General features: G+C 39.6%; 1 protein-coding gene across 1 annotated transcript; it reads right to left on the bottom strand.

Annotated features, from left to right (window-relative positions):
- Nucleotides 1–1,060: 1,060 nt before the first annotated feature.
- Nucleotides 1,061–19,446, bottom strand: RRP9 (ribosomal RNA processing 9, U3 small nucleolar RNA binding protein). The gene is made up of 15 exons (XM_060765820.2): nucleotides 19,292–19,446; nucleotides 17,795–17,877; nucleotides 16,892–16,998; nucleotides 15,991–16,058; nucleotides 14,974–15,015; nucleotides 14,046–14,172; nucleotides 11,355–11,479; nucleotides 10,630–10,722; nucleotides 9,133–9,233; nucleotides 8,379–8,513; nucleotides 6,411–6,473; nucleotides 6,182–6,327; nucleotides 4,692–4,771; nucleotides 2,901–2,974; nucleotides 1,061–1,250 (listed from the first exon to the last, which is right to left on the bottom strand). Exons 1-15 carry the CDS (start codon nucleotides 19,373–19,375, stop codon nucleotides 1,145–1,147), a joined length of 1,434 nt encoding a protein of 477 aa, XP_060621803.2. The 5' UTR covers nucleotides 19,376–19,446; the 3' UTR covers nucleotides 1,061–1,144.
- Between the last annotated feature and the right edge of the window lie 1,125 nt (nucleotides 19,447–20,571).

Genomic DNA, 20,571 nt, shown 5'->3' with positions numbered 1-20,571 from the left:
GAAGCAGAAAAAATGCATTCAAAGCACTCCCAACAGATGGGCATCCAGCCTGTTTAAAAGCCTCCATAGGAGGATCCTTCACCACACTTGCAATATTCCTGCTTTTTGGCAGGGGGTTGGACTGGATGGCCCATGAGGTCTCTTCCAACTCTTTGATTCTATGATTCTACTTCTGGGTAGAAAGTTTAACTGCTGAACAGCTTTCACAGCCAGGAAGTTCTTCCTAAGGGAGAGAGCTTTTTCCGCTGTAGCTCCCTGACTCTGGAACTCTTTTCCTGGAGAAATTAGGAAAGCCCCTACCCTAGAAACCTTTAAAAAGAACCTTAAAACCTGGCTCTTCCGCTGCGCCTTCGGTGAGTAGGTATACAATCTTACATTATTGCTCAGCCTTAACGTTCTGTCATTAGAGTATACCCCCCCCCCCCCTTGGGAAAGCTTGATTCCACATCCCCTGCTGAAATGAGCCCTCCTCTACAAATAATCTGTTTCTCTTTTATCTCGCCTGAGTTTTTAGTTAGTTTTTAATTATTTCTTCTTTTAATCATTACATGTAGCCCTCCCATTGTCATTGTGTTTGTGCTTATTGTAATATTATATTGTTATGTATTCACATGTTTTATGTAATTATGATGTTGTTATTGTTCGCGTTTTCAGTTTGCGTTTTTGGTTTTTCTTTATTGTAATTGTTGTTCGGGCTTGGCCTCATGTAAGCTGCTCCGAGTCCCCATTGGGGAGATGATGGTGGGGTATAAATAAAGATTATTATTATTATTATTATTATTATTATTATTATTATTATTATTATTATTATTATATGTTCAGGTGGAATCTCCTTTCCTGTAGTTTGAAGCCATTGCTCCGTGTCCTGGTCTCCAGGGCAGCAGAAAACAAGCTTGTTTCTGCCTCCCTATGACTTCCCCTCACATATTTATACATGGCTATCATGTCTCCCCTGTCTTCTCTTCTGCAGGCTAAACATGCCCAACTCTATAAGCCACGCCTCACAGAGCTTGTTCTCCAGACCCTTGATCATTTTAATTAAGGGAAAAGCCACTTCCAGTTTACAAATAATAATGGTCGTTTTAATATACAGATTTCATCCACACGGGTCTTTTACAAAAAGTATTTGCAGAGACATCTAACATTAGGAGTCTTCACTGGGTGTCTGTGTGTTGTCTGCTGTGGTCTTCTTAAGTGGGACAATACAGATGCTATTCTTGGCTTCTTTGATCCTCCACCAACGGCCCAATCTGTAATACAGCCCAGATACAATAAATGATGCGATACAAAAACACTCCTCTTCTATAATGTCATTTAGTAACTCTGAACATGAAGCCACAGAGTGGAAGCACACTTGTCAGAACCTCTATGTACATGTTTCAATGTATTTATGTGTTTTATATCCTGCCTTTCTTTCAGTGGGAGACTTTAGGCAGCTTATAATTTAGACTAAATCAAATTCAGTGAAGACAATGGAAGGCACAAAAGATTAATATGCAAGAAATAAGAAATAAAAATAAGAAGCAGATGTCCTCACCACTTGTGCCTATGATATTACTAGGAGTGAAGGAAAGCATTCCACAAGAGATCTTCAAATTTGGGCAAGTTCACATACGGTGATACAATATTTCATTCATTTTGAACCCAAGTTGTATAGAGTTTTGTAAGTCATAACCAACAGCTTGAAATAGACAGACATCCCACACTTTTCATCTGTCTGCTTGTAGACGATCTGCTCTTTCAATTATAACTAAAATACACATTCAAAGTTTGGTCTGCTCTTCTGATCTTTTTGTCATGATTCCACTTCTACAACTAGATGTTTTTCCTCTCTCAATTCATATTTTAAAATACTAGGTTCCACATTTGACGATTTCTTAATGACAGTGCTCTGGTTCCTAATCTGTCAGATAAGCAGGGCATGACTCTGTCTGGAAACAGACATGCAGCAGCCAATAAAGTTTTTGCAAGAGAGGAGTTATATTTCCCTGTCACTGACCCTGGTCAACAGTCTGGCTACAGGATTCTCACTAAAGTTTCCAAAGGCAATGAATTATATAATCCAAACAGAATGTGAACAAGACACAAGCCATTGTGGCTAGATCTAACATTTCCAGGAAAGCGTGAACAGCGCTAACACACTTTGGGCCTCCACTGAAACCTGGCATTTCAGGCTGAGTGTAACCATATCCAGCACAGGCTGAATCCCTCTTCCCTGATCCGCTGTTCAACTAATAAGGAGCACCTCTCTCTTGCCTAGCTTAACCTCCAGTCTTTTCACCTGCATACATTCAATCTATTACTGACAGGAAATAAACATGGCATCAAAATGAGTAAAGCCAGCACAAATATATTCGCCAAGCTCCCTGCTGACAAAGATGGAATTGAAAACCGGTACTGGAGAGATATTTTTTCCATACACATTCCCAGCACACAATTCAGTGTTCTGTCCCAAGAATAAAAAGCTGGATTGATGGCGTTTTAGTTCATACATAATACATCTCTTTACCCATAAGGGCACCTTTCTCTCACAACTGAGATAGATTTTTTAAAGTGAGTCTAGATTTCATTGTAATTTACTCCTACACTTAAAAAGTCGTCTTTGTAGATGTTTCTCTCATGATCAGACAAATCTAGAGAGGTAAGCCAAGTGTGTTTTCCCCATAAAATAAAATAAATAAGCATCACTTATTATAGTTACACTTCAAATGCTATCAGATTCCATGAGGACACTAAGACGTGAGCTGGAGGGCACAAGCCATGCCTCACAGCTGAAGTTTGGGGAAGACAATGCATTTAAAGCATTTTACATTTGTTTATCTGACAGGAAATATATACACAGCACTAATGCAATTGGAGACCATGATCATATAATAAAATACTTCAGCAAGACTAAATACCTGTGTTCTTGTCCAATTCCTGCCACAAGGAAGTTTCCGGAATTTGAGAATTTCAAGCTATTGACAAAGCCAACCTGATAAAGAAATGCAACACTATGTTAAGTATCAGGATTTGGACATCTGTTTGACTTATCTAGATACTAATTGATTCAATGGTTTGCTACAATGGTCCCTATATTGTGTTATGTTGCTGATACTTTTTAGCAACAGCATAAATGTAAGAAGTCTATACACAAAAGCAGAATCAGCAAATAAATCAGCAACCCATCTGGATTATGGGCTGCCTGATATGTCCAAAGGCACTGTACATATTCCAACCAAAATTCCTGTAGCACATTAAAGACCAGCAGATTTATTACCTATAATCTTCTGAAGTCTTAACCACAAGACTGTTGTTTTAGTTGCCACAGATTACAAATCTCCCCTCTACACATTATGCTATCACAGATATTTGATCCATCAATTACAGCAACACTACTACTATCATTTTATTTTTCCCCTTTTATTTACATCCTTGATCAGTCTAACCCTGATCCCACCTCCCCGCTTTATACAATACAAGCCAGTCCTCAGTTTCAAACCTCAGATCTGCTCATTGTTTCTAAGTAGCCCTTTCTGTTGAAGTTTAGACCCAAGAGCTCTTACAACGAAGCCCCTGCCCCAGTATCAATGGGAGGCATTACGAAAGTACAATTCGGTTGATGTCAGAAAAGTACCATTAAGTTCAAATTATTGGATCCTGGATAATTAAGAGGAACTTTACAATGTAGAACAAAATGTGCATATTATCTCATAACATTGGAAGCTAACATAACTACTCAACAGGGTACATTGGGACTTAACACAGTTGATCTAGCATTCATGAGCTTCTTTCAGGAAATAAAACTCAGCAGCATAAAAATAAGCATTTACATAGCACCTTGAGGAATTCAAGGTATTTCATACATAATTTCTCAGTAAGTCTTTTAACAACTCTGCAAGGAAAGTTGGAACTGTTATTTCTATGTAGCTGTTAGGGAAAACTACCCTAAAATATAGCAGAGAATCCGAAAAACCAACAGGATACAAAAGTTGTGCAACTGCTCACAGCTAACAAAGCATGACATGCCGTGTGATATGATTGCAAAGAATTTAGAGCTTAGGCAGGCAAAGATACAGGATCCAATCTTAAAAATCACAATAACAAGAAATAACTGCATTTCTTAATAATCAAGAACTGGGTCTGCACTACTGTAACACCCATCTCTTCTAAAGTTTCAAAGAGGGAAAAAACACCAATCACTACATCTCTCTGACACACATGCAGAGAGAGATCTCAAAGCACACAGCACATGCAAAGATGAAAAACTAAAGTCAAAGTAAAGGCTTGAAATAGAAGAGTATCCATTCTACCCAACCAATCAGAACAAGAGCAGAAACAGAGAGAAGAAACAGATACATTCCCAGCTGTAATTCAGGAGACATGGGGGAAGGGAAACCAACAAACTATTCTAAACTAACAAAACTGTTCCTCATTGAGGACTGCAGACTTTAGCAGTGTGGGGTTGCGGGGTCCAACAGTAGCAAGGCAAGCAGAGTGGAGATGGGGCTGGGAGAAGGTCTTGATCAAAACACCCAAGGGTTAGTAAACCAGGTGACGTCTGTACAGGTGAGTCTCTGGGTGATCAAAAGCAAATCACCGCTATTCTTTGGCTCATGCAGCACTTAGCTTTATTTACTGCAGACCACTACCCCAAATCTCCTTAAGATAAGAAGCTAAGGTCCTTTGCCCAGATTTTTTTTTCTTCTCACCAAGGGAATTTCAAAGAGTGGCTCCAACTTGCGGAATCCTTCTCCGCACTTCCATAACTTCACACTGGAATTATTGGAACCTGCCAAGAACACAACATGTGAGACCTCCCTTTCACATCCAGCATTTTAAGTGACATAGATCATTTCCTATGACAAATGAGTTCTGGGCGTTTCTCAACCCCGACTAATTGAGTTAATAAAGATAATTATTTTAACCTTATTTCCAGCTTATGGTCAACTCAGATTTGCTATACCTTGATTTTTCCTGCTGTTTTCCCCTCACATAGACTAACATGAATGGGTTTATTAGTTGAAGAATATCTTTCAAGACTCTAGTTCTTAATAAAGTTGCCAGCTGGAAATCTTATGCATGTCCAGAGGATCCAGAAGATATCTGTACTAATTAAGTGAGTAAGAATGAACCTTTGCAGCTACTAGATTTATCACAATCTCCCCAGCAGGCAGAAAAAACATTCATGACATTTTTTTTCATTTTGGAGTGGTGGGGGAGGTGTTCTGGAAGTTTCTAGCAGTAGCAATTATCCCTGTAAACAAGGTGAAGTGCCACCACATGCCAGTCATTTCAGTTGTGCTGGTGATATTGCTGCAGACTAAAGGAATTGTTTGCAACAGTTTTTACTTATTTGCTTAATGAGACTTTAATTGAATTATTTTAATATTTATATTGTGCAGGTTTTAAAACTGTCTTTTTTTTAAGGTTGTAAGCTGCTTTGGGTCTCAATCCGGTTCTGCCATTCTAAATACTAGGTACCAAATGAGCCATATTAACATCTTGAGAAGTGTATCCCTTTGTAGCAAAAGATTATTTAGCCTGCTTATACTGATCTGCACCATCAATGGTGTCACTGTTTATTTTTTGTGTCAGAAGCGAATTGAGGGTGCCGTTATCATGTGTTTAAAAACACAAACAGAGTTAAAAACTTAGCATTATACTCCAAGAGGCCAGCTTCTGGTCAATGGATATTTAACATAATGCCAAGTTCTTTTTAAAACTTTGTTTGTGTTTTAAAACGCATTTTAACTGTACCCTCAACTCGCTTCTGACATGATAAATAAATGTAACCTCAACAAGAAACCATAGTCTAAGATCCTTGGAGGAGTTTTACCTCCATATCTGCCACTACCTCCCGCTTCCTGAGAGGCTCACTGTTTTCTTGTCTCCTCTTTCCCTGATATGGCCATGCAGTGTTTGGGAGAGGTTGGAGATCAGCTGAGAATCGCCCAGCGATGTTCTGATGGCTGGATATCTGATAAACACAACATCCTCTGGTGAACCAGGAGGATACCTGCATAATCTTAGACCGGCTATCAGAACTACTAAAGCAATCCAAAGCCTTGGCTATCTGTTAACCCTGCCATGGGAATGAACTAAGCATGATCCTGAACAGACTTAAGAAGAAACAACCCTCCCTTTGCAACCTTCAAGGCAACAGAAAAAAACCCAGCAATGATACCGCAATATGAGGCACCTGTGGCGACGAGATCACTGTTCAACAAGGCAGCAACAGAAGAAATCCAATATGGCTGTTCTAGGCCCTGGGTGCCCTGGAGACCATGAGCTTTTCTGACCACAAACAGAGGTTTCTTTTTTGAAAGGCCCCACAGGGCTACTGACCTTAAGAAGAGCAAATCAACAAATTACACGACATGAAAGAGTCACAGTAATTCTACAAGATCAACACTTCAGCTGGTACTTACCCATCGTCTGCACCAGACACCATATGCTCCTCATTGATCAGCTGAATACAATCAATAGATCCCCTGATCCAAAAGAAAAGAAAAAAAAACATTATTGGGTTTTCAACAACATGCTGCAGAAACTTGAAGACTTCAGGCTCCTAGTGCTCAATAGAAAGAAGTGCACTGCCAGACATACAGCCTAGGGAAATCAAAACTTAAGCTAGTTGGCAAAACACATGGAAAGAACAAATGTCAGACTCCATCTTTATGGAAAATAATACATTTCTGCACTCATTATCACTGGTGCCCATGCAAAGGCCTTTTCATTTAAATAGGAAAGAAACTGTCAGGGCATAATGTGATGTAACAAATTGTTTTATACTTTTATCCATACATGCTGTCTTAAGTTGTTGTTGTGTGCCTTCAACTTGTTTCGAACACATGAAGGCAAAACTATAGCAGTTTTCTTAGCAATGTTTGTTCACATAGGCTCTGCCTTTTTCTCAGGATGAGAAAGTGTGACTTCCTAGTTGGCTTCCGCTGTTAAGTGGGGATTTGAGCCCTGGTCTCCAGAGTCATCATCCAAAAGCACTATAGTATGCTCACTCTCTGTAAGTTAAAAGTGCTTCAGCAGGATGTTTTGTTCACTTTCTATCACTATGTTCTTAGCTGCACTCTATTGTAAGCTGTCTTGGGTCCCATATTGGGAGAAAAGTGAAGCATTAATCAAATAATTAAGTATAAGTAAAGGTGACTAAATAAATAGGCAAATAGTGAAAGGTCTCAAAAGAAAATGTTTCATGGTATAACACATGGGGAACAACTCCCCACCACGACATTCCACATTAGTATCATCCTCCATCTCACTCAGCCTAAGAATGCCACTCTTCAACATCCAAGCTGCTCTGCCAGATCTGCCTCCATGGGATGGCATTTTCATGTCCAGGAGTGATCCTAGAATGGCAATTTCATGCAGGTTGCTATCTCAGATAATATACTAATTAAACATCACAATCATGGAATCTAAGAACTGGAAGGGACACAAAGACCATCTAATCCAAATCTGTCACACAGGAATAGAAAACTAAAGCACTCCTGAAATAAGACTTCCAAAGATGGAGAGTACACTGCTAAACAGTTCTTACAGTAAATAAATTCTTGCTACTGTTCAAGTAGAATCTCTTTTCTTGTCATTTGATTTCACTAGTTCTAATTTTAATCTCTGGAGCAGCAGAAAACAAACTTGCTCCACCTTCTACATGATACCCTTTCCATTATCTCAAGATAGCTATCACACTCTCTTCTCCAAACGAAGCACACTCAATTCCTTAAGTCATTTCTTATTAAGGCTGTTTCCAGACCTCTGATCATTTTTGTAACCTTGTTTGGTAAATGTTCCAGCTTGCCAGTCAGGAGCTCACTTTACAAATCTAAAGCTTAGATTACTCTTTTTTAAAAATAATAATAATAATCAAGAATCTGGCATGCACTATGACACATGTTAGGAAGAATCCAGCATCCAGGTCTCCCATTCAATTGTCTTGCTTCCCAGGCAAATGTGCCCAATACTACCTCATGTCAGAAACTCAAAACATTCAGGTGGATTCCTCAATCCCCAAAGGAGATGTGGCAATGTGCATGAAAGTGGGTGCAGTGGGAGGAAGGAACTAGAAGGTCCTGAAAATTACTCTTCCTTTTCCTCCACTGTGAGAGTCGAAGGATCACCAGGGAATCTCTCGATCCCTTTCCCACTGCAGAAAGGGAAAGCATACCTATTACAGTGGAGAATCTAAACATAATCTGAGCAATAAATGCAGGAAAAATCTCCAGTCTACACCCATGAGCTATTTCCAGAGACCCCACTGTAGACAGATTTCACTTTGGATGATAGTACAGCTGCAACAACATTTGTTGTTTGACCTTTGCTTCCTGTCACATATATAACAAATTATAGAATTGTTTGAAGATACTACTATTCTTACTCACTGATGCCCATAAAACACAAGCTGTGATTCCTCAGGGATTTTCCAAACCCTGACTGTGCCATCCCTCCCTCCTGACGTGACACAACATTCCCGGCTCAGGCTGTCCAGTCCTGTGATTACATCCTGATGCCCGAACCTGAAGAGGGAAGGAGAGAAGAAAAGGTAGGGATTCAACTGTACAGTATGTGAATGTGGCTTATTCACTTATTTTGAGAGAATAAAAATAGTGTAGAGGAGTCACCATGTCAACAAATTATATAGGCCAACTTCCAGCCTGCTCTCTATTATTATCTGAAGAGAGTGATGTGATTTTTCAGCTAGAATCCTGCCACTTTCTAATTACCCCAGTCTACATACTCTGGGTAGAAGAAGGTACCCAGTATCTCCTAGGTTAATGTGCAACAGCAGCCAGGAAGCAGATGCAGCTATGTCTCCAAGGCCACTAAGCAAGAGCATCCCAATTACTGTAGTTGAGCAGCTAAGGGGAAAGGAGCAGGATTTTTCTGGCCTTCTCCTTCTTTTCTAGACATACAGGACCATTGAAAATATGGTTAGGTACACCTCTGTAGTCAATTAGTAGCTGAGCAATGGAGCTGTACCACTGACCAATCTTACTGCTGGCTGTGCACCTAATGAAGAACCAAACCCTTACACCCAAAAATAGCAGAGCTTTATATTAGCCTACTAATGGGAGTTTTTGTGCCACATCTACTTCTCAGCTTTAATGCCCCACCTCACAAAAACATATTACTTACAGGGTTTCCACATAGGCATTCTCTGCTACATTCCACACTTTGACTGAACGGTCATGTGAAGCACTGTACAGCTGGTGCGTGCCCTTCCGGAAAGACAATGCCTGAGAGAAAAGGAGCAAGGAGGGGAAAAGGATCAGTGGCATAAAGGGGAGCCAAACCAGTTAGTAGTAATAACCACTTTAATTCAAACCTCATCTTCCAAGTGGAGAGATCTCAATACTATAAAATGAACTACAGCTACAACCTACGGGTGCCTGTTCAGATTGCCATGGCTTTTTTTTTTTAAGTACACTGAAGTCCTTTCAGATCCTTATTTTGAATTATCAGTATTATTCCACTCACTTTCCAATTTTCAGTTGATCAAAATGTGTCCACAAGTAGAAGTTGTGTTTATTATGGTTACCATATTTATACTCAAAATATCCAAAGATCTCAGGACAATTTACAAACAGCATTAAAAGTTAACATAAAGATAAAGGTTTCCTCTGATATTAAATCTAGTTGTGTCTGACTCTGGGGGGTGGTGCACATCTCCTTTTCTAATCTGAAGAGCCGGCGTTGTCCACAGACACCTCCAAGGTCATATAGTTGGCGAGACTGCATGGAGCACTGTTACCTTCCAGCCAGAGCAGTACCTCTGGGATCTACTTACATTTGCATGTTTTCGAACTGCTACTTTGGCAGAAGCTGGGTCTAACAGCGGGAGCTCACCCCGCTCCCTGGATTCGAACCACCAACCTTTTGGTCAGCAACTTCAGTAGCCCAGCAGTTTAACCCGCTGCGCCACCTGGGGGGCCTTAATATTAAAAGTTAAATAATTTTATAGAAACAGTCTGAGACATTTTACTTGACTAACTCATTATAGTATTGAATATGCCTTTAGCTTATTTAAACCATTAAAAGTTAAATAGTTTTAAACACTTTAAATAAGCTAAAGGAATATTCAATATTATAATGAGTTAGTCAAGTAAAATGTCTCAGACTGTTTCTATAAAATACATTATTGTATCAATATAATAATCAATCACTAGATGTATAATTTGTATCCCACCTTTCCTATGATAGTTCAAAGAAGTTCACAACAGAAAATGCAGCAAAGTGTAGAAAATAATAACAGCTAATAAATATGATGGTTTTTCTTGCCCAAAAGGAGGTGTCTTAACCCTCTTTGAAGAGTGCAGATTATTTCTACAAGCTCTGCTCTCTAGATTCTTGTGAAATTCTTCATTCATATAATTCCTCTGCATGTTAGGACATAGCATTAAATCAGTGGTTCTCAACCTGTGGGTCTCCAGATGTTTTGGCCTTCAACTCTCAGAAATCCTAAAAGCTGGTAAATTGGCTGATATTTCTGGGAACTGTAGGCCAAAATACCTGGGGACCCACAGGTTGGGGACCACTGCATTAGCAGTAACCCAAACTTATTAAAACCATACCTAAATACTGCATGTGCCTATGTTATTTTGACTCTGCTTCCAAGCTGTGAAATTCACTCACCGACACAGCATCCCGGTGACCTGTGAATTTGTAGAGGTGATTGCATGTGGCAGCTTCCCAGATCATAATGAGCTTATTTCTATCTCCCGTTGCCTAGCAAAGAAAGGCAAGGCAAGATATTCATGGCAATACCTAGAACCTTCAGTAGTATTGCAAAAACAGACAGTTCTCTTGCTAACAATAAAAAGGTGTCCAGTTGAGAAGTATATTATCAGTGACAATTTACACAAACTGACTCCACCCAGAGCCAAACAATAACACCACCATTATGTGTCTCAACCTGGATAGTGTACTTATGGCACCTAATGACAGCAATCAAGAAACTTTATGAATTTGTGCAAGGGAAAATAGCCCAAGACTGCAGATGCTCATGACATATACGAATGGCACTGTCAGTAATGCAAAGGTTGATCAGTAACCAATGGTAGAGTTGGCCCTCTGTATTCACAGAGTTTTCACCAATTGATTCAACAGCGTGAAAATTTCTCCCCTCCCCCAAATAAATTCCAAAAAGCAAATCTGATTTTGCCATTTAATATAAGGGATGGCATTTTATAATGCATTATATACAATGGGACTTGAACATCCAAGGATTTTGCTCTCCACAGGGAGTCCTGGAACCAAATACCAGCAGATTCCAAGGACCCACTGTGTGAAGTAGATCTTCATCCTAGACAGTGAATTTCTCAAACAGACTAAATGGGACAGTTGAGGGGTTCACTTACCAGGTATTTGCCATCTGATGATATGGCCATGCACAGAATGTGTGCTGTGTGGCAAACATGACTGTTTTCTGCCCCCTTTTTTCCTCCATGAATCACATGCAGCTTCTTCCCACTCTCCACATCCCCTAAAATACAATTATATCTAAGTTACTTCAACTTTGAATACGTTCAGTGTCATATCCTATTTTACTGACTATGCCACCATGATTCACATTGCTTTATCATCTCTCTAAGGAGCTAGAACTGAGTAAACTACCATATATATTCGAGTATAAGCCTACCCGAATATAAGCCGAGGCACCTAATTTTATCACAAAAAAAAAACTGGCAAAACCTATTGACTTGAGTATAAGCCGAGGATGGGAAATGCAGCATCTACTGGTAAATTTCAAAATAAAAACAGATACCAATAAAATTACATTAATTGAGGCATTAGTAGATTAGATATTTACATAAAACTGTAATTTAAGATAAGACTGCCCAACTCCGATTACACCATTATTCTAACCTTCTTCAATGTAAATGTGCTTATGTATCCCTCCAATAATAATAAAGAGAGTAAAATAATAAATGTAATAATAATAATAATAATAATAATAATGGAAATATAATAATACCAGTAATACTATTGTAAAATAATAAATGTAATAACAATAAATAGAATAAAATAATAAATGTAATAATAATAATAATAGAATAAAATTGTAAATGTAATAAAAATAATAACAGAGGAAAATAATAAATATATAAGTATAAGCTGAGGGGGACTTTTTCAGCCTAAAAAAGGGCTGAAAAACTAGGCTTATACTCGAGTATATAGAGTACTTGTAATTATCCTGATATATTTACAATTATACAATCATTATAATTACCAGAAAGATTAGTTTTGGCATACATTATCTTTTGGAGTTGCCGTATCAAATTACAGAATCATTATCATATTGTATTTCAGTGGTTGCAGAACACAGCAGAATCCAACTTGGCTACTTTTAGCCACAAAGAGTGATGTTGTTTACTCATTCCTCAAAATGCTATCAACACTCCAATATACTCTAGTGAAGACACCCTCCAGGTGTTTTGGACTTCAACTCCCACCATTCCTAGCAATTGAAGTCTGAAACACCTGGAGGGCCGAAGTTTGCTCATGCCTGCTTTAGTGCCAACTACGTGAACTGAGTAAATATGTTTTGCTGAAGTAAAGCAAAGTCAGTTGCTTTATGAATGCAGGGATGCTTTGTTATCTCATGCTTTTCCAATGTGGAATTTTTACAGACAGTGCTTCAAAACATTTAGAGTGCAACAGCCATATTCTTCTGGATAACACAAACTATCGTTGCACAGATCTTATAGGTGTTTTAAACTATTACACACAGTACTCAGAGGACAAACTTTATTTTTTAAAAGTTGTCAATGTGCTGTCCAGAGCTCAAAATAAGCTTATGTCCATTCATAATGTCTTTCTTCAAATCTAAGCCAGACATGAACTAAATCAACTGAAACATGCAGTAGGCCCACTTGTTATGTGAATTAGTTGAATGTAGTTTCATTTATAAGGCAAGAACTTTGAAAACCACAGAACTTCTCCAAGGAACCTAGAAAATTCCTCTAAGGCTGGATCTACACTGCCCCAGGATCAGATCCCAGATTATCTGCTTTCAATTGAGGTTTATGAGTATACACTGCCAGTTAAACTGGGACAAACAGATAATCTGAAATCAGATCCTGGAATATAGGGCAGTGTAGATTCAGCCTAAGCCTCCAGCATGATTCTAAGACACCAAAGGTTATGTTAGACGTTGCACCAGAAGTTGACCATAGAATCACACTGGAGGCCTAGAGAAAGCAATTCTCTAGCCATTTTCTAGATAGCTCAAAGCAATTCTATGGTGTGCTTGTACTGGAAGCCCAAACCCACTGTTCATATCAGGTAAGAAAAATAGTATTCCAGACTATGCCAAAATTGTGTTATAGGGAAAATCCTGTAATAGATCCCTGGCATAATATCTGTCTAATGTGCTAAAACAGAATCCACAAGTGAAGAGCTGTTGCTCTGTGATCCAAGAGTCTAATAGCTCACTCTTTATCATCTGTCGCATTTTAATTCTGTAATCAGTATACAGTCTGAAAAAGCAGAGCTATGGCTCTCTCATTATTTGAGGAAGGCTGCTGCAAATCATAATAATTCTGAGTTAAGATGCTCAAAGTGTCTTCTTTTATTTGCTGGTAATGAGCTTAGCACCCGAGTTTTGACATCAACTACTTCAAAATAGGCAGAGGAGGATAGCAAGAAAGGCATATGTCATATTAGCAGGCAACTAGAAGGAATGTGTGTTGCTTTAGATGCTATGCCGAACCAGTGTCATTCTGAAGATATAGAAGATTTTCATATGCCAAATCTACCTGTAAAGAACACATCAGAAAACTTCACAGGATGGACCAGATAATAAAGGAAAGACGTATAACGAAGATCCATACTCTGGTTCCTCAATATTTTGTTAGCATGCTAGGAATTAGTTTCTTCACATTATCAGTATTCACAAGGAAACTGTAACTTCAGCCTTTAGCGGCAGCAATCCTATTTAATCCACAGTGAACTTGCCACTTCTATGGACAAAATCTATTACATTTACAAAGCTCACTCTCTGGACTCTTCCATGCCTTGGCACTCTCTCCTTTACAGAAGGGACTCACATTTGATGACGGAGCAGTCTTTGGCTGCAGAAAAAATACATGTATCATCTGGCGAGATGACTAGACAGGTGATGGGCAGTTGATGACCTCGTAGTATTCGGATGTCAGATGCTTCTGGAGGCTGCAACTGTTCAGAGAATAGCAGTGAGGTCAGTGTTTCAACTAAGGCAAATACATGGAACTATATTGTACATCAGCAGCTCTGAGGCCATAATGTCCACCCCCACAAGTCTGACTGAAAGTACAGAATTGGGTTGCTGTGAGTTTTCCGGGCTGCATGGCCATGTTCCAGAAGCATTCTCTTCTGACATTTCATCCATATATATAGCAGGCATCTTTAGAGATTGTGAGGTTTTTGTTTTTTTCACAAGCAACTTGCTTTCAGTCACCAATATACGAGTGACACTGGGTACTGGAGACACAGTATCCGAATCAATGTAATTCAATTAATTAAGCCTGGCTTAATTGAACCTGGCTAACTAAATCATAAGAAGTGTAACAGCTTCCTGTATTAAACAACATGTCCAGTGTTATGATTTCAGCTTACCTTTGTAGTGCAATGCAGACTTAATTTAATATTTAATAAGCTTGCCTTCAAACTCATAGATGAGCCATCCCTTTCTCATATTAGCATAGTAGCATTAAGAAATCTTACTAGAAGCAAATATTTTCAACTAATGCATCAAGCCACAGGTTCTTCACAACCTCAAGGAATCAGATTTTGGTTCCTGCATTTCAGTGCTATGATTTCCAGCAGGACAAACATTTGATAATATGTCCAAGGAAACATGATAACATTTTAAAGAGGTGACAAGTAATGAAAGCAATGAAAGCAAAGGGTCTATATTCACCTATTGCTCTAGAACAAAGCAATACAAGCTATGAAACTCTGTAGAAAAATTGCTCTAGGGATATTATTCCTACTTACATTTTTAGCAATCTGTCGCTGCAATTTTCCTTTCTGTTCAAGCTAAGGGATAAGAATAAAATAGAATTAAGAATGAATTTTCTTTTCTTTTTTCACAAAACATAAGCAATTGACACAGAAGATGAAATGTAGTGAATAAACCCAAACAAAACAGATTACTCAAAGTTAGAATAATCCTATAACTACAAATCTTATTTTTTTAATAAGCAATGGTGTGGCTTTAGAGATAATTACAGTATGCTTTAAATTACATTAAAGGAATCCTGTTAAAAATATTGCCACTTATTCAGTGTCTGAAGCTGTGTTGAGATAGAATCAATTGAAAAAAAATGTTTCAAGGCAATGAAATAACAACTTCAACACAGAAAACACAACACAAACTAAGAACGCACGTGACTGACATTAGGAGGAAAAGATCTTGTGATTTTATTATATTATGGTGTAGAGTGTATACAAATGCATCCTGCTCATTAACCCTATGTATTATCCATGCCCATCTTGTAAAATTAGTGTAGACATATCAGTTATACTCTCTTTCACTAACAAGTTGTCTATTATACCCAACAGAAAACCATCCATTTTACTAGCCATGTAAATCCTTGGATTGAAAATCCAGCTCACATTAATCGCAATTAATGCCAGGCTCTTATGGCAGGCAGCTCACTGCTCTGTTTTTCTGTATATGAGTAATGCTGTCTTATTGTTCTCATCACCTCTCACTTAGAAGCTGAACTTGTCAAGGCAAATACAGCTTCGTTGTTTTTTCTGCTTGCCAACCAGCTTCTTGCTGCTATGTGGAAAGCATGCCAGTTGCTTTTAAAAGTCTTTCCTCACACAACAGTGAGAGCTGAGCGCAGTGCATCCCTGTAGCACAGGAAGCAGTTTTGTTCGACCCTTTAGTGAGGAGATGGCACTTCATGGAAAATTATACTCTTTGTTTTTCATCTGCCCAATCCAAGTGTCAAAGAATCCAACAGTTTCGTTCATCCCATCAAGAAACCCAGATTTGTTTCTTACCACGTCTTCCTTTAGCCGGCCAGCGATCAGGTCCTTTTCAAAGGCCTCTTCTTCAGCCTTTTCCTCTTCTGTCCAAGACAAAAGTCACACCATGTGTAAATCTCAACAGTTTACAGAACAGATTGAAAAACCAAAAGGAACAAAACATTGCTTCACTGAAGACCCTTTAATCCACTGGTAATATTTTCCCTCCCAAAATATACTATTCTAGCAAAGCCATTCATAAAGATGTGAAAATTCAATTTGTACACATTCTCACAAATGCCTGACTGCTATGGGACATTGCTATGAGAACCAGCTCTCTGTCCACAGTCGGCTCAAGGCTTATGGTGCACAGTCACCCTGCTTTTTATGTTCCTTATTACTGAAACACTAAAAATTTACAAAACCAAATCATCTAAAGACCTTAAACAACTATTACTCAGATGACTCCATAGCATTGAACCATGGCAGTTAAAGTGGTGTCAAACTGAAATTAATTTCACAGTGTAGATGCACCCTGAGATACCAGTGACAATGACTCTATTTAAATTATTTCATACATCTGGTTAAAATCAATAAAATATGTCATCCTTCCAACACCCAACAAAGGATAAGAATTTTTAAAACTACTGATTACAGGTGTTTTTCTAGATTTCTTTTTTTTTTTTTTTTGTCATTATTTTACAATGCATTTAAGCAGTATTAAGAGTCTGTTTCTTTTTTTAACTGACGTGGATATTCACTTGATTACTTTTTAGAGGCATTTAAAGATGGAATGGGTAGCTATCTTTTAGAAGTGCTTTAGCTGTGTTCTCCTGCATAGAAGGGTGCTGGATTAAATGGCTTTTGCATTCCTTCCCAGCTCTATGATTCTACTTAGCATCACTATTATATAAAACCCAGTTTTTCTCACACATACCTTGCTGTCGAAGCTGCTCCAGGTATAATTTTGCCAACCTCAGTTTCTTTTCCTGTGGTGTCTCATCAATCTCCTCTTCCGCTTCATTGTTCTTTTTTTTTGCTGGGCTATAAATAACAAAAACATGGCTTATACAGAAGGATCTCATTTCTCCCTTACCTCAATAATAAATAAATCTCAGTTTGCTCAGAGAGACCATTCAGTACTCAAAGCCCCAAAAGTCTTGTCTTCTGGGAATCCTACAGAGCACTGCATTGCACATTACTAAACAAATACAGAGGTTACTCTACCTCAGGGCACAACTCTCTCATCCATCAGCTTTATGCAACCACACAAAGGGAATTGGAAGGCAAGTGTCTTTCTTACTGTATTTTCTTGAAGCCACCCAATATTCTTGGATGTTCATAACTGTATTGAAATACTTTTCATTTAATCTGCTTTGAGTCTCCTTGCGGAGAAAAATGAGGTGTAAATAACAATAATAATAATTCTAATAATTCCTCTAAATCAGCCAATGAACCAATATAGCATTGCACCAGGGTTCAAATCCCTACTTGGCCATGAATCCTGGTAATCTTGGGCAAGTCACATTCTCTCAGCCTCAGAGGAAGGCAATGGCAAAAACACCCCTGAAAAATAACTTCCCAACAAGCCTCTGTGATAGGTTAGCTTTAAAGCTCCCATGGGTCAGAAACAACTTAAAGGCACACCACCAGGACGACAACAACAAATTCAGGCCCCTTCCACACAGCTGAATGCAACCCCACATTATCTGTTTTGAACTGGAATATATGGACTCAGCTCACCCAGTTCAAAGAAGATTTTGTGGGATTTTCTGCCTTGATATTCTGGGTTATATGACTGCGGAAGGGCTCTCAGAGACATGTTTTGTCCCATCCTCACCTATCTGGTTCAGAATCACTGGAGATCTCTTCATTGAGCTTCGAGCCAGCTTTCTGCCAAGCTTTCTCCTCTGCAGCAGGAAGCTGGGAAAATAAATATTATTTTCAGAACAGAACTGCAAGTTAGCTGGGGTGGATTATAATATTCCTCAGCATGTATTAATAAACCAAAGTGAGAGAAGCAACAGCAAATGATGAATAGCTGAATAACCCACCTGCACTTTTTAGAAACAATTACTCTATTAGCCATCTAACACTTCATTGTATGGTGGACTCCATTAATGTGAGACCTCCAAAGCCCTGCTCAGATCTAGCAAACTCAGAGTCATGGCTTCCTTTATTGAATCAATCCATCCATATATAAAGTGGCCTTCTTCTTTTCTTATTGCTTTCTATTTTAACGCTTTTCAGCGACTCATACCTTCTTACAGTATGCCCAGCTTAATTTGCTTCTGGATCCATTTATTTATCTTTCTGGCAGGACATAGTTTCTGAATAACTGTCCCCTATGGACTAGAATCATAGAGTTGGAAGACACCTTGTGGGCCATCTACTCCAACCCCTTGGCAAGAAGCAGGATTATTGTATTCAAAGCACCCCTGACAGATGGCCATCCAGCCTCTGCTTAAAAGCCTCCAAAGAAGGAGCCTCTTCCACCACACTCCGGGGCAGAGAGTTCCACTGTTGAACAGCTCTCTTAGTGAGGAAGTTCTTCCTCATGTTGAGGTGGAATCTCCTTTCCTGTAGTTTGAATCCATTGTTCCGCATCCTAATCTCCAGGGCAGCAGAAAACAAGCTTGCTCCCGCCTCTCTATGACTTCCCCTCCCATATTTATACATGGCTATCATGTCTCCTCTCAGCCTTCTCTTCTGCAGGCTAAACATGCCCAGTTCTTTAAGCCGCTCCTTATAGGGCTTATTCTCCAGAACCTTGATCATTTTAGTTTCCTTCCTCTGAACACATTCCAGCTTGTCGATATCTCTCTTCAACTACGGTACACAGTATTCCAGGTGTGGCCTGACCAAGGCAGAACAGAGGGGTAGAACTACATTTCAAATAGGTTGTTTCTCTCCATAGCAGGGCCCTTCACTATCTGCTACCACAAGAAACTGGGAATACAGCAGAATGGGTAATCCTGACGTTGGTATTTAGTAATATTGATGGAAGCTGACAATATAACATCAGTTTTTCCAAGGATACATCTATGCTGTAGAATTATGCAGTTTAATTGCCCTGGCTCAATGCTGTGGAATCCTGGGAGATGTAGTTTTACAAGGTTTTTAGCCTTCTCTGATAGAGGGGGCTGGTGCCTCACTAAACTACAAATCCCAGTATTCCATAGCATCGAGCCATGGTAGTTAAAGTGGGATCAAACTGCACTTAAGGCTACAGTGCAGATGCACCTTCAGGAAGATGAATACTTCCCTCTTCCTCCACAGCATGGAGAAGGCGTGTGAATCCAGGCATGGCCCTCCCCCACAAACCCCGGGCTCTGACCTTCCGCTTCTTCCACCCAGCGCCCGAAGCAGAAGCCCCGCGCTGTTGCCTCTGCGCTTTCCTCTTTGCTCCGGGAGCCGCCATGCTTCTTCCAGAACCACAAGTCAAGCCACTCAGACTTCCTGCACGCGGTGCCCTGGGAAGCCCCACCCCACTCGTCACGACCGCTCTCCTATTGGCCGGAAACACCCCCGGACTCTTCTCATTGGTTGAAAGTCCGCAAAAGTCGCCTTTCCGTCTCCAGAAAGGAGAGGATTGGCTGCGTCGCTCCTCCCCCTCCCCGTTCTTCACTCTTATTGGTCCAGAGTAAAAGAAATCTTTACTCTTATTGGTCTGTGAAATCGCTCGTCCAGATATCGCAGCGTGGCTTCTCATTGGACGAGCGCGGTGTTCTGGTTGCAGGGTGCATCTGAGGCCCCTTCTACACTGCCGTATAATCCAGGTTCTGAATCCAGATTATCTGCTTTGACCTGGATTATGTGGCAGTGTAGATCCATCCTGAATCAGTGCAGTTTGACAACACTTTAACTACTGTAGTTTAAATCTATAGGAACCAGGGAGTTGTAGCTTTATAAGCTTACAAGCCCTGGCAGTTAAAGTAATGTCAAAGTGGCAGCCTTGCAGTAGATGGCGCTATTTCAGTGGTTCTCAACCTGGGGTCCCCAGATGTTTTTGGCCTACAACTCCCAGAAATCCCAGCCAGTTTACCAGCTGTTAGGATTTCTGGGAGTTGAAGGCCAAAAACATCTGGGAACCCCAGGTTGAGAACCACTGGTCTAGCCTATTATTATTATTATTATTATTATTATTATTATTAGATTCTCAGGCCCCTTCCACACAGCTGTATAAAATCCACACTGAACTGGATTATATGGCAATGTGGACAACCCAGTTCAAAACAGATATTGCGTATTATCTGCCTTGATATTCTGGGCCCTCAGTCACCCATGAGGATTGATAGATGCAAAATAAATGTAGTTTCTGGTTGCTTGAGTTGAAAATAGCCCTAATTAATATTAGTGCAGATGCAGACTCCAACCAGGAAACCAGGAGACGCTTACTTATTGGGAGGAGAGCAATGTCCAATCTTGATAAAATAGTGAAGAGTAAAGACATCACAATGGCAACCAAGATCCACATAGTTAAAGCAATGATAATTCCCCGTAGTAACCTACAGAAGCGACCAGAAGAAGAAGCGACCTACAGATGTGAGAGCTGGACCTTAGGGAAAGCTGAGCGAAGGAAGAGAGATGCTTTTGAACTGTGGTGTTGGAGGAAAG

The sequence above is a fragment of the Anolis sagrei genome, chromosome 2 (assembly GCF_037176765.1).
Source record: "Anolis sagrei isolate rAnoSag1 chromosome 2, rAnoSag1.mat, whole genome shotgun sequence".
NCBI classification, from domain to species: domain Eukaryota; kingdom Metazoa; phylum Chordata; class Lepidosauria; order Squamata; family Dactyloidae; genus Anolis; species Anolis sagrei.
The sequence above is the reverse complement of the archived record's forward strand: the minus strand, read 5'-3'. Positions and strand labels throughout refer to the sequence as shown.